The sequence below is a fragment of the Vespa mandarinia genome, chromosome 3 (assembly GCF_050613455.1).
Source record: "Vespa mandarinia isolate Hongniang chromosome 3, ASM5061345v1, whole genome shotgun sequence".
NCBI classification, from domain to species: domain Eukaryota; kingdom Metazoa; phylum Arthropoda; class Insecta; order Hymenoptera; family Vespidae; genus Vespa; species Vespa mandarinia.
Window position 1 is genome coordinate 4,915,001 of NC_140812.1, and position 14,076 is coordinate 4,929,076.

The window sequence follows — 14,076 nt, forward strand, 5'->3', positions numbered from 1 at the left end:
ATGTTGACTATTTTGAATATCGATATGATGTCCATACATTTAAACGCTTTTTCTTTTTAACAGTTAAATAAATAATTTAATTCAGTGATATACATTTAGATAATTTAACTGTTTTGTGAAAAATTATATAAACAAAAATTATATGATAAACATTATATAATATGAAAATTAAAGAAAGACAGAAAGTATTATTTTTCTATATATAGTATTAAATTATAATACGTGCTATTATACTACATTAAATATAATTTGGACTTAAAAAATACTAAAAACTTCATAAATGAATTGTATATAGAAGGTTAATAAAATTTTCATTATTATGTAAAAGAAAAAAAAAATGCAAAAGATTTGTTTCTATGTAAAAATTGTTTAGAAATATCGATCGATCTACTCGAATTATGGTAAAGAAATACGTTTATATAATCGTTTTACGTATACTGTACTTCAATCGTGAATATATAAAAATCATCAAAGAATCTAATTTAAGTAGTTGAAAGCTCTTATATCTTGAAATCATTGAAAAAATACGAAAAGACGTGAAGCGAAACGCGAATGAGCTTGTTCTCTTTGTCGTCTATCATATATCGGCGAACAATAAAAGCAACGTACCGAAAAATGTACAACATAGGGCTGAGATCCTCGTCGAGCAAACGACGAAGGGGTTAATTCTGGCTATTAAGGCTCGTTCAAAGGACAAGTGCTACGATTCCCACTGTTTGTTCCAACAGTGCCGCTGACTCAATGAGTTATGACATTTCGACTGCACTGAGATGTCGTATGTCGACAAATGTTGAGCCCTTCGCGAAGGGTCGCGTTAGTTGACAAAAAAAGAAGGAGCAAAAAATTCCATAAAAAGTACATAAAAAGCAACCACAGAGTAGACCCTCGCTATGCAATAAGAAAAAAAAAAGTCTTTCTTTTTTGCCTTCAACTATAATCCCGCTATATTTCACTATTGTATGTATTATTGCTATTATTTGACAATAAATAAATAAATAAAAGAAAAGAAAAAGATATTAAACGCAAGGATCTTCAATCCAGACCATAATCGATTAATAAAAAAAAAAACACCACAGTTTGATCGTGATCTCTTTTACAAGTTTTTACCGACAGACAACAACACGTTATTATGTACAATTACGTACTTTATCACACGTGATCTACACAACACCTTTTCAACGAGAAAGAGAAAGAGAGAAGAAAAAAAGAAAATCAAAGAAGAAAGAAAAAAGCTATCTGATGTGTCTGGTGTCGCAAAGAAATATGGTGAAATGAAAGCATCATGCTAACACGTATATTCTCATTTTCTTGGAAAATTTCAATCCTCCAAGAGAAAAGAACGAAGAACGTCATTAGGCAATGTACATTGTAAATAATTAACGTGTACTTTACATAACGCATAATTGATAGTAAACAACGTCGGCGTCAACGAAGAGGAGATAGAAAAAAAAAAGGAGAAGGAAGAAGAGGAAAAAGAGAAGGACGGTACTTTTTTAATAGGTGGTTTGGTGAAGGGAGATGCTTAAATCCGCGTGAACGTGTTGTCCGTACTCTGTCGAAGAAGCAGAAGAAGAAGAAATAGAAGGAAAAGGAGGAAGAGGAGGAAGGTAGCTAGGAAGATTGAAAAAGTACTAACACGAATCGTGCTGAGAATAGAGGGAAGGAAGAAAGAGAGATCGGTGCGTTCGCGTTCGAACACTTTTCTTCGAATGCATAGAGATTATTATTCTGTTTGGGGTGGCCGAGTCGCCCCATCCAACGCATCAAAGGGTAGCTTTTATAATTGCGAAAAAGGAAAAAGGGGGTAAAAGAGAGAACGAGAGAGGATTTCCATCGTCGTCCTTAACGAGGGATAAAAGTCCTTCCTTTCTCTTTCTCTCTCTTTTTCATACTTTTCTACCTCCGATGCCGTTTTTCACCCCCTCTCACGATCTTTATTCCATGTTTCCAACCCTCGCAAAACGACAATCATCTCCCGTACCTTCTCGACGACCCTGACATTCGTAGCGTACACCTTGAAAACTGCAACGCCGTGGTTGCCCTTCAATTGCGATCACGAATACTGAGAAAAATGAGAGAGGGTTAAAGGATCGCATAATTAACGCAGAGTTACGAGATAAAGCTAGACGTGTGTATTGCTTTCAATATTGCCGCGTTATCGATCGATACTGTGCAAGCTTTTTGAGAGATTCAATTATGAATGCTAAGTGAACGATTTGCATCACACGAAAAAATAAATTATTCTGTTAAATAATTCCTTCTAAACAATTACATGAATGTTTCATTCTTATTTATAATTATATTATAATATAATTTCATTATTTATAAGACCGACCATCGATTGTTCTGTAAAAGAGGATGAGGGTATATAAAAAATGTTTTCTGCAGTTATTCGACTATGATGTTTAAGTCCTCCATATAGTCAGGATAACTACCACCGTTTTCTTTATAGTCCTTATAATTCCTCATAATGAGTTACGTAAGTGTTATATTCGAGTTCTATGGTGTTCAGCATTTCTTTCCACTCAACATTACGAGAGTGACGGGAATTCTTTGATGATAGCAGATTACTTCGCGTCTAGAATTAAGAGAAAGCAATGTATATCATTCTATACTTACTTTTTATTTCAACTGTACAGTGTTCTTATTATTGAAGTCGAAATCTCGACGTTTCGTAAGAATTTCACCAAGCATCTTTTTTGTAATCGAATAAATTTTAATAAAAATTATTCGGTCCATCGCTAAGATGAATCATATGAAGTTCGGTGAATATCTTAACACGCTTTATTAACTTCAATATGTAATAATAAAACTATTTATATTTTATCTATTTATTTAATCCCTTAAATGAATTTTACCTTAGTCAAAAATTATTTCTCACATCTGTAAACGATAAATTCATCACATCATTACATTCCTTAGGGCCGGATTTTCATGATAAAATTGGCATATACATATCTATACAAAAATTATTTGTTTAATAGTATATTCAAATCTCATTTTACATAAAGATAGATCGATATTCAAAATAATTTTTCAAGGTAACTATGCCTAGTTCTGAATAATTTCAATGTTCAGCAGCCATAAGCGTTATATCGTACGTATCTTAAATCAACGGAACTACGGCGCAGGTGTTCTCGCCTTTACATCGAACAAAAAGAGAAGAGAAAGAAAGAAAGGGAGAAAGAGAGAGGATAAAAGGAGGGAAGTTGGCAAAGGATCCGGAGACGGTGAGACGAGAGGTTAACAAAATCGTCGTTCGCTCTTAAAATTAATCCGCGAGAGTTGCAAATAGCTTCTTTGACGTGGGGCCAATTCTCGCCTGCGGATCGCACGCATGCCACTACCCGCGTGCTTTCACCTATTCTAATGAGAAGACGCCGTCGAGAGTAAAGATAAGAAAAGGTGGAGGAAGAGGGAGATACGAACAATTAGAAGAAAGAGAGAGAGAGAGAGAGAGAGAGAGAGAGAGAGAGAGAGAGAGAGAGAGAGAAAAAGACTGTGATAACTTTGGCTTCGACTTTGAGTTTAGTATCGAAGATGGAGGGCAAAAGAGAGTGAAAAAGAGAAAGAAAGAGAAAGAAAAGAGAGAGAGAGTGGTTCGTGTCTCGTGGCACGGGAGGAACCTTTTCCGATTGACGTCATCGCCGTACTCTTTTGCCCTTTTTTTATCCCCTTACCTCCCCTCCTTCAATGCAGACCGACATCCCATCTCTTCTATCCATCTTTCTTTCTCTTTCACTCACTTACTCTCTTCCACTAGCACGTTACTTCTCTTCTTCCTTCTCCTCGTCGTCTTCGTACATCCACCGAGTTAAGAATACAGCGTGGCGGGATTACTTTCAGCCTATGTGTTGCAACGTTCTGCACTGGGAATAGACGGTCAGCCAGGCTGAATTAACCTCCGTCTATCGGGATGGTATTAGAGATGTTATTTTGAAAATCGGACAACATATCGGCACGTTTGACGATACTGCAAGTAAATACGATACACGAGTAATGTCTCGTATTTTGTTTATTTTCTATTACCAATAATAATGCCTATATATCTTCAAGTAATAAATAATGAACAAATTTCTTTTTCAGAAATAAAAACATTTCAATCTGGTTCGTTGAGAAATTGAAATTCTAGTCTGAAAGTTGAATGAAAAAAAAAAAAATTGACGAAAAATAAATTAATGCATAAAAGAAAAAAAGCAGAAAAAAGAGAAAAAATATATTAACGTTATAAATATTTGTAATAAATGTAATTATCAAAAAGAAAATATCTTTCTGATGTCTTCCGTAAAATATCGCAGTAAAATCACGTGCATCGTGTTCTCAGAATAGCCGTTGTCCGAAGGTGCACACGTTAAAAGCACGAACGTCCGTCCCTTCCTCGTTTACTCGCACGGGAACGCACGCATATGCTCGCACTGCAACGATTACCGTCGTCTATCTCGGCTTAAATGTGTGTCCACGCGAATGCATTTTACCAAAAGAATTGGCTGCCACCTACACCGAGCATCTATTTATTTTTTTCACCCCTCGACGTTTCCGCCCTTAACACGACGAGCTCCGAATATAGAAAAGTAAGCAAGGGGTTCTTATGAAACGTCATTAAGCAACCCTCTAGAACATAAAATGTTGCTTCGCTCGAAGAAATACCATCGAAAGAAAGTACTTATATATTTTTTCTATGAAGATAAAAATGGAAAAGAAAAAAAAGAAGAAAAATTATGTAAAGATATGGTGTACACGTGCAGTTGATCCACATAGAAGATCGATCTCTTCCGTCGGCGTGATCTTTACAAAATTAACTATATGTTTTTCTATAAACAAAGAGTTAGGGTAGTTAACGCGTGTGTCGTGCTAATTTTAAATACTGTATCAACACTTTTATATATAAGTTTGGATGCATGTAAATGTATAAAAAGAATATATCAATATGATAAATATTTGTATTATAAATACTTATTAATCCTCGATCTTTTGATTTACGATAAATCTAAGAGACGACATGTTGTAAGTATCTTGCTTAAAAAGTCTCTCTTGAGAAATATTTGAATAAATTGTCATTTTGTTAGCATTTTGTTCAAAAACCGGCTCTTCCTCTTTCTCTCTCTCTCTCTCTCTCTCTCTCTCTCTCTCTCTCTCTCTCTCTCTCTCTCTTTTCCTGTCTCTTTCACTTTCTTTCTTTCTTACTCCTGATGTAGCATAGCGATGGAAATAGCAGGTGTAGTTTTTTCGCAAATAAACAGCTTCGAACGACCTATATTCTCGAGACTCAACGTCACATATGTACATAGTACAGAGCTCTCCTGGTGTACTGCGAAAGTTTATTGACGAATCGCGGCTAGAAGATCATCGCGATATTCTCTTTCTTCTCTGCTTTGCTCTTCCGCTTTAACGAAGGCTTTAACGTTGATGGCACCGCGACGAATATACTCCCGCGAAACCAGAAATAAGTTCTGCTATGTGTACAAATCCCATGTAACGTAGCATCGCTCTTCAGACCTCGGCGATTTCTCAATAGTTAGCGATCCGATCCACCTTCATCTTCTGTTTCTCTTCCTCCTATCTGTGTCATATTTACGATCACTCCTGAGAAAGTCAATATAAGTCTATATGTGTCTATATAAACGCACACAAACAATGTTTAGGATCGATAAAAGTCAAGTAAACGGACCGTGTCATAAAGATATCGGGTATATATATATATAAATTTTTTTATTATATCTCTACTATCGAACTTGAACGTATATTATATCAATTGTGAAATATTGAAAATGTATATGAACCAATGAATCGTCATCGATCGTTCAAAAGTTTATATAAGTTATTCTTTATCTTTAGAACTATTTTTAGTCAAATTACTTCTACTACAATATGTTTGTGTTAGTACAAGATCTGAACTAAAATTTCTCCCTCCCCCATCTCCAATTCTCTTTTCTTCATACCGATCTTTCCTTGATTCTTGCGGTTTCGAGATATCAATCGAGTAAGAAGACCTTTCGAGCTACCTGCCGTTTTCCTTACAAAAGAAAATACAGCTTTCCAGTTCAGGTTGAAAAAGTTAAAGTCCTCCCTCTTTCTTTCTCTCACTCACTCTCTCACTCTTTCTCTCTCTTTCCCTCTTATTTTCTAGTAGCAAAGAACGCAAGTTCGCGTAACAATGTCTCTCCTCCTCTCCCAGTTCTTCTTCAGACGCACGTGCAGCTTCATGAAAGGAGAGAACAGTAGTAAGAAGGAAAAAATGAGAGATAGAAAGAGAGAGAGAAAGAGAGAAAAAGAGCAAGAAAGAAAGAAAGAGAGAGAGAGAAAGAGAGAAAGAATGTTTAAATCGTAAAGCGAGTATTTTTCTCCGATTTTCCGGCGGACCGATTCTCGTACAAAGAGGGTTCTTTAAAATTGTCCCAGGAGCTTTAAAAGTAAAGTCATTGTGCAATGTCTACGTAAGAACGTCTCGAGCGAGGGACACGCAACGACGAAATCAGCTGTGTCGACTTGAAGCGTGGGAGGATTTCGAGCTCGAGATTTATAGATCCCTATCTCTTTCTCTCTATCTACCTCTCTCTCTCTCTCTCTCTCTCTCTCTCTCTCTCTCTCTCTCTCTCTCTCTTCCTTTTCTTTTCAACGTTGTCGTTTCTCTTCCTCTTTTCTAATGATTCTTTTTCTCCGTCTTCCACACTTGCAAAAGTCGTATTACACACAATACGTACGTTCGCTCGAAAAGAAATCCACAGCTCGGAAGCTACAACTCGAGGGAGAAAATACGAGAGCGAGGCCGTAAACAAGAGCACTCTCGAAAGCGTTCCGCGATTATGCAAGAGAGATATGCACGCTCGCGTAAGACGAAGTGGCTGCCTGACGATATTTCACCTAGACGCTTTTCCTCCGAATTCCATCGGGCTTCTTCTTATTCTTCTTCTTCTTCTTCTTCTTCATTTCTTTTTTTTTTCTTCAAATTTCTCGTATTCTTCCGGAAAACGTTATCTCTCTCAATTATCTTCTGCTTTTTCCTAACGTATCATGTTTGCTTCGATGCATTTAAAAAAAAAAAAGAAAAGAAAAAAATAGTTCGTTTTCGAAAAATTTCTTATATTTCGTTGGAATAAAAAGAACAAAAAAAAAACAAAAAGAAAAATAATGCGAAATCGCAAAAAAGAGCAAAACGAAAAACAAAATAAATAATAGTAATAATGAGAATTAAAACGCGATCTAACTTATGATATGATTATAATTCGACCAAGATTATCCAAAAAAAAAAAAGGAGAAGAAAAAAACAATGACGCGAGCTATCGGAACAGAAGGCGGAATTGAATTTCCAAAGTCATTAGAGATCTCGAAGTGCGTCTCGTGACGCACGAGACGTTTCTTTTTTCTTATACACCTCTTCCTCCTCCCCCCTTTCTCTCTCTCTTCAAAATGGCTACACGCAGCCGGCATAGCGTCTTCTGGTATAAATACATATGAGAATTGGGTCGCTGCCCTGAAGTAGAGGCAACGCTAGCGCCTCGTCTATGCGATTTCTTCCTCCTTTTTGTCTTCTTTTACCCTCCTCGTCCACACCCTCCCGGAAGTAGTGCCTTTGACCCTTTATCGTCGCTCTTACGCTTTCGTATCCTAACGAAATTTCATCCACCGTCGAAGCTTGTTCCAAGGATTTACTATACGGTTCATTAAATCATTACCATCCTCTGAAGAACGAAGATTTTATAGTCTTTAAGAAGAAAAAGGAAAAAGAAAAAAAAAAAGAAGAAAAAAAACAAAAAAACAAAAACAAAAAGAAGAGAAGAAAAAAGAATATTTTTTTCTTCATTTTTCTTTCATCTTGTGGTTTCCTTTCTCACTTAAGTATCATGTGTGCTATATAGGACAATGGCGATACACGAATATTTTTACTTTTCTCTTCTTCCCCTTTACCTCCCCTTTCCTCGAATACTAACGAGCGAAATTACTGCGGTCGACGTTCGCGTGACGGCGATTAGATAATCACGGAGGAAGTCTCCTCTTTCTCTCCCCCTCTCTCTCACTCCACCTCTCTCTCTCTCTCTCTTCTTTCTCCTCTTTCTCTCTCTCTCTCTCTCTCTCTCTCTCTCTCTCTCTCTCTCTCTCACACTCACTCACTCACTCCATGTTCGACTTGATATTAGGGAGGATCGGTTCGCGAGAAACGTGCAATCGCGGTTTTCGGCTACCTCGATGCTAGGCCCTTCTTCTCGGCCGTGTGTCTGCCATATGACAATAACATCTGTGCCCCATACTATATACATCAACGTACCTGGGCACCTAGAGAAAAGGAAAGGAGTATTACGGGGGTGCAAGGGACCATCTTGCAAGCCTCGAAACCCAACCTTATACGAGTAAAACGCAATCGAAAACCTTATGAAAGTATAAAAGATAGTGGTAAAGTGCGAAAAGTTGCAGCTGTTGAAATATTTGCTTGAAGACCAATGAAATTAAAGTCTTGTGATAATATATGATTAACGAGACAATCGTAATTAAATGAAGCGATGAGACTTAAAACATTTTCAAGGAATTATTACTTTCTCGGCTTTGCCAATGATACATTGTCAATGATACATTATTCGCCGTATTGATAAAAAAATATGTAACATGCTATTAGACGACAAATGCGTTAAAGGCAACGTTTGTTTCTCCTTTATTATTTATAGAACGCTCGGAAATTTATTATCCTTTAACATGCAATCGAAAGCAAACGTATAATAAATTATTTATTACGAAGAAATTGTTGTGTTACTAGTGACTGATTGTTATCTAAGTTGCTATGTGTTCCTAGATTTGTTTTAGATTTTCCTAGACTTTATGTTTTGATAAATATTTTAATTAGAATTAGATGACTTGTATTGCAAAAATGATAAATGGAACAAATTCGAACGTTCGTTTATATATTTTCTGAGAGTATTCCTCGTACTTTAGAAATTAATTGCAATGAATAAAAATCGTTTTTATGACAATCAATAATTATTTATATGATTTTTTAATATTGTACCTGAAAATATACAGCACACTTTGCATCGTCGATAATTATAGTTAAGAACGCCATCTATCAGTACACGTTTAGCTCCTCATTAGGGCAATTTCTAATTATATACATTATGAACGTGCCTGTACCAAGGGCTTAAAAACGCTTTTTTGACTTGTAAATATACGGAAAGCTTGTGGTTATTTTGTGGTTATTTTATCTTAAGTAATTTGCAAATAAATATAACTAATGAATAATAACAATATAAATTCGATATAATAGATCAATTAAATATACTAAAATTTCTGAAACTCTAATAGTGATAAGAGCGAATTATACGTCGCAAATTTCCCCGTTCGAAACAACATATCAATTTCGATGTTATCTCTTCTAAAATAAATCAACGCGTAAGCAGCTCAATAGTTTATCACATATCCTAAGACGATACGTTTTTTTACTATTCATTTGAACTATTAATGACCTAAAAGATAATGCGTATTATCCGACTTAGATATTTCTAAGCATCCTCGAATTGTTACAAAAATTTAAATTAAAAATAAAATAAATCTAAGTGAGATGTTCGATAAATATTAGAAAAAAAAAAAATTTCTTAGAAACAATTACCATAGCTATTATCCCTCGTTACAAAAAAAGAAAAAAAAAACACAAAGAACGTTTAAAAATTAATAACCGCGTTGTCACCGGCGCGATTGCTCGTACATATTACGGACATACCGGAAGAGCATTTCCTTTCTTACCGACCAGGTAAATAGTTTAGCGTAGGTGTCGCCCTTGGACAACTCTGGCGGGTCGACGAGTCGGTAAAAAAATAGTCGTACCTATTCATTTCCGAAAATAGCATTTATCAAGGATATAAATAACACGGTAGACTCGAGATCTACAGGAAACGACAATTAGAGCTTTTTATACGATTTATATATACTTCACACAAAAACGTATTCTACTTACTGCACGAGTAAAAAAAGAAAGATTATTTGATTGCGCCGAAACAGATGACACCTGCCTTATCGAACCTTCTTCACTCAAGCACAAAGTGTAAACAAACGAAAAACGTAATGACCAACGCTCTTTCTTCGATAAATGAATGAATAAAAATGAATGGCAGAAAAAAAATAAGCGTACGTTCGCAAGAGAAACGATACAATAAACAGACGAAGAGAAATAATGTAGAAAGAAAAAAATATCAGTACGAGTAAGAATAACTTGAGAATATCCCATTGGTTATACAATAACGATCGTTTTGCGCAGATCGAGTCAATGCGGCAGAAAAATCAGATCAATGCGATTATTTTACATGAAAGGGTAATTGGGCCTGGATCCTAATCAAGACAATTAAAAAGAAAGAAAAAGAGAGAGAAAGAGAGAGAAAGATAGAAAGAGAGAGAGAGAGAGAGAAAATGAGTGACACGATCACTTTAGGTACTTCACTACAAAGGAAGGAAGGAATGAAAATGAACGAACGTACTGCGGTGCGTATACGCGTTAGAACACGAGTACATGAGAAAAAGAGAGAAAGAAAGAAAGAAAGAGAGAGAGAGAGAGAGAGAGAGAGAGAGAGAGAACCGTTTTGGTAGTTTTGATTACGTCGACGCACGGTCGACCTAACCTCAAAACAAGCGTCTTCTATTCTTTTTTTATGTCGTTCTTCTCGAAATAGATATATAATCGAGAAATTTGCAAAAAACGAAACAAAAGAAAAGAAAGGAAGGCGATGAACCTTCTCTCGAGTAGCTAAATCGTACATGAAAAAGACAAAGAAGGAAAGAAGAAAAGAGGAAGAGAAAGAAAGACAGAATGAGAGAGAGAGAAAGAGAAAGAAAGAGAGAGAGAGAGAACGAAAAATAGAAAGGAAAGAGAAAAAGACAGAATGAAAGAACGAGGGATAGAGATAGAGAAAGAGAAAGAAAGAGAGAGAGAGAAATAAAGGTCGTGGGGTTAGTTTAAAACGAGGAACGAGAACCCGTGACAGGTTGACACACGTCAAATGTCCAAATCAATGGCTCGAAGAAAGATCGCTATCGATGCTGAAGAGAGTCAAGATCATAAGTAGTATGGTAAAGAAATGGTAGCTGTGGTGGATAGTGGCAATACACTACTTTTTTTTAACGCGTTTTCAAAGAAAAGAAGAAGGCCTCTCTCGCGTTCGTAGTGTATGTATACGCGTGTACATACACGTATGTGGTTACACAGGTAGAGAAGGAGAGACTGGGGACGCGTAAGGTGTATATTAGTTGAGTGAGAGAGAAGGAGAGACTCACCGCTGTGTCCGGTGTTGCTCGACGACTGGCCCATTATTATTGTCGCACCTTGAACGATGTGAGGCACGATGAGAGGCACGAGGCGATGCTCCACTGTCCTCCGAAACCCGAACTCACGTGAACTTCTCGAAGAGACATGGAAGCGAGAAAGACCGACACATTTTTTTCCTCGTTCGAAACAATAATACACAGAGTCACATTGTGCTGGTGTGGTGGTCGTTGTAAACCGTGCGCGGTGTGTCGCTACGGCAGAGGAGACGTGCACCAGCCTCCTTTCCCTTCCCTCCCAACCGCCAATCTTTCTCTCTCTCGCTCATTCGCTCTCTCTTTCTCTTTCCCACTCTCTCTCTTCTCTTACATTTCTCTCTCTCTTTCTCTCTCTTCCCCTACATTTCTATCTTTCTTTCTCTCTCTCTCTTTCTCTACGTCTCTTTTTCTCTCTCTCTCTCTCACGCCGACGAAAGGTGATTGGCCCGCGACGCTGCGCGCGCATGCGCGACCCGCGACAATTCAAACCTCCTTTTCTATCTTTATCTTTTACGGCGCCTGCGGAGTTTTACACGAATTATCAACTTCCTCGAATGAATTTACCGCACCTTCCCGCGATTCTTTTTTATCGTATTGTCGAAACAATTAGATTATTTTTATTATTTATATCAAACATTGTAAAAATAGGTAATAAAATATAAATCGGATTCCATTAACTTCGCATATAGCTATGTTCATTATAACTATATTCATTTTTTATTTCTACGAAATCTAGATGGATTCTATCGGTCTTACAAAGAAATACCGACATCCTCCCTCCCACGTGTTTCCATTTCTGCTAGATCGCTGTCTCCTTTCAGTAAATCATAAACTGCACCCAGAATTCGCGTGCCGCATGATCGTCGTTGTCATCGTCGTCATAGTTGTATTCGTAATCGTTGTCATAGTCGTTTTTGTCATCGTTCTCGTTCGTTCTTTACTAAAACACTATCACGCGATTACTTTGCGAAAAAGTAATTCGAATAAATCGAACAACTGGTTCGATTTTTGCTTTTGAAACGTTTCTCATCGTTGTTGAAAGATATTCGACGAACTGTTAACGATCTCCGAAGATACACGTCTAGTCCGTGTCCCTTTGCCCTGAAATTCCTTCGAGATTTGCCAGGATAAAGGAGGATATAATGAGGTGCGACGCAAGGAAGATGATAATCGATCCGTTATGAAGTTATAAATCTTCGAAGAAGAGATCGAGCTCTAACAACGGTACGAGGCTACGATATATATATTCCCTTGGCAACGTCGTGGCAAAACATTACGTCAGTAGTAAGGAAGTGCAATACGTCAAGGAACGTTGTCGAGGCCTATACTTCTTCGTAGAAGATCTCTCTATGGATCTAATAAGTAAGAATAAGTTCAATCGTAGACGGTGGATTGTAAAACGATTTTGAAAAGAAGTATAGATCCAACAAATTTTTTTTCAATCGATATCGATCCTGTCATGAGCGTCGGCGAAGACCTTCATCGACGACTTTTTCAACTGTCCAACAGCTGATGAAGATCCGTAGAATTTTTCACGAAGCTAATAGTACTTTCCTTTCAAAGGAAAATGAATCGGGAATGTTTTTCGATTCTTTGCATTCTCATGTTACTAATGGTTCTTCTTCAAAGAGGTCAGTAGTCTTAGTTGATGATCAATCAATTTTTCAATGATTTGTAATGGCGTGAGAAAATCAATAAGACGGCAGTTTAATTAATGTTGGAGTATTAAAGATGTCGTTTGATTTACTCGTTCTATTTATTCGATAAGTATAAAATTTCTTTTTTCTTTTTACTTTTTTTTTTCTTTTTTTAGCTTGGGCTATTGATTGTTTTAAATGTGTCTCAATCGACGGTGATAACAAACCCTGTGACGATCCCTTTCACAATAATGGCAGTCTTGCCTTTTTGGAGTCACCTTGTTTGGGTGGCCGCAAAGGTCGAGACGGTCTGTTTCCTGCGACCGCTTGTATAAAAATAGCTGGGATATATGGTGAATTGTTTTTAATGGAGAAGTGAAGATTCGTGACTTCTACTAAATAAGTTAAATTGTTTCAGACGAATCCGGTGTTTCACTTACTGTCAGAAGCTGTGCGTTGGATAGCGGAACTCTGACAACGGATTCTGAGATCATAAGAATGTCTCATTGCGGTGGTTTCTATTTTGACGATAAGTAATATAAAATTTTTTTAGAACGATATAATTATAGCTAAAAACGTTCGATATAATTTCTCTAATTTCTAGATACGTTCGGGGTTGTGTTCAATCCTGTAATGACGCAGATGCATGTAACGGGACTAATCGGATCAAAGAAACATCTTTGATCATCTTGATATTATTTATTTTTTTTGGACTCGTTTGAGCGAGACGAATTCAATCTAAAGTACAATTATATCAGTCAATGAGGAAAAGACATACCTAATTATGTTTGATCATTTTCTGAACACAAATAACGAAAACTGCCACATTACGATATTTTTAACCGACCGTCGCTTTACATCGAACAAAATCGAATAATCTTTTGAATAATTTTGTAAGCTTATATCTTACGACATGTAATAACATAATTTTGCGATCCCATTTAGGCTTTTCACCATTGCTACAATTTTTTATCTTCATTCTAAAATGTAAAATCGATAGTTCGTAAACGAAGAACATACGATTGTCATAATCAATTTGTATATCTTAATTATATCGTCAAAGAAATAAACTATTACTCGAAAAACATAAGAATGTAAATTATTATTTATCCGTCTAAAAATTGACAACTTCATATTTCGTTATCATCTAACCTTTCTGAATTCT

The 14,076-nt window shown here is 36.5% G+C and overlaps 2 protein-coding genes across 2 annotated transcripts in view; one reads left to right on the forward strand and one right to left on the reverse strand.

The window, feature by feature from the left end:
• Positions 1-11,549, reverse strand: part of neur (E3 ubiquitin-protein ligase neur) — a 62,090-nt gene extending 50,541 nt beyond the window's left edge. Inside the window, exon 1 of the mRNA XM_035877923.2 lies at positions 11,248-11,549. Within this exon, the coding sequence (XP_035733816.1) occupies positions 11,248-11,281 (34 nt within the window). The 5' untranslated portion in view covers positions 11,282-11,549. The remainder of the gene's footprint in view (positions 1-11,247) is intronic.
• A 461-nt stretch (positions 11,550-12,010) lies between these two features.
• LOC118446820 (uncharacterized) lies at positions 12,011-13,984 on the forward strand. The gene is made up of 4 exons (XM_035877925.2): positions 12,011-12,905; positions 13,088-13,264; positions 13,330-13,444; positions 13,516-13,984. The coding sequence occupies exons 1-4, from the start codon at positions 12,842-12,844 to the stop codon at positions 13,631-13,633; spliced, it is 474 nt and encodes a 157-aa protein (XP_035733818.1). The 5' UTR covers positions 12,011-12,841; the 3' UTR covers positions 13,634-13,984.
• Positions 13,985-14,076: the final 92 nt, after the last annotated feature.

What these genes read in the sequence shown, in the direction of transcription:
- LOC118446820 (XM_035877925.2), top strand. Translation starts at nt 12,842, where the DNA reads ATGAATCGGGAATGTTTTTCGATTCTTTGCATTCTCATGTTACTAATG. An exon ending in AAAAATAGCTGGGATATATG is followed by an intron (nt 13,265 to 13,329) that starts GTGAATTGTTTT and finishes AAATTGTTTCAG; the next exon opens with ACGAATCCGGTGTTTCACTT. An exon ending in GGTTTCTATTTTGACGATAA is followed by an intron (nt 13,445 to 13,515) that starts GTAATATAAAAT and finishes TCTAATTTCTAG; the next exon opens with ATACGTTCGGGGTTGTGTTC.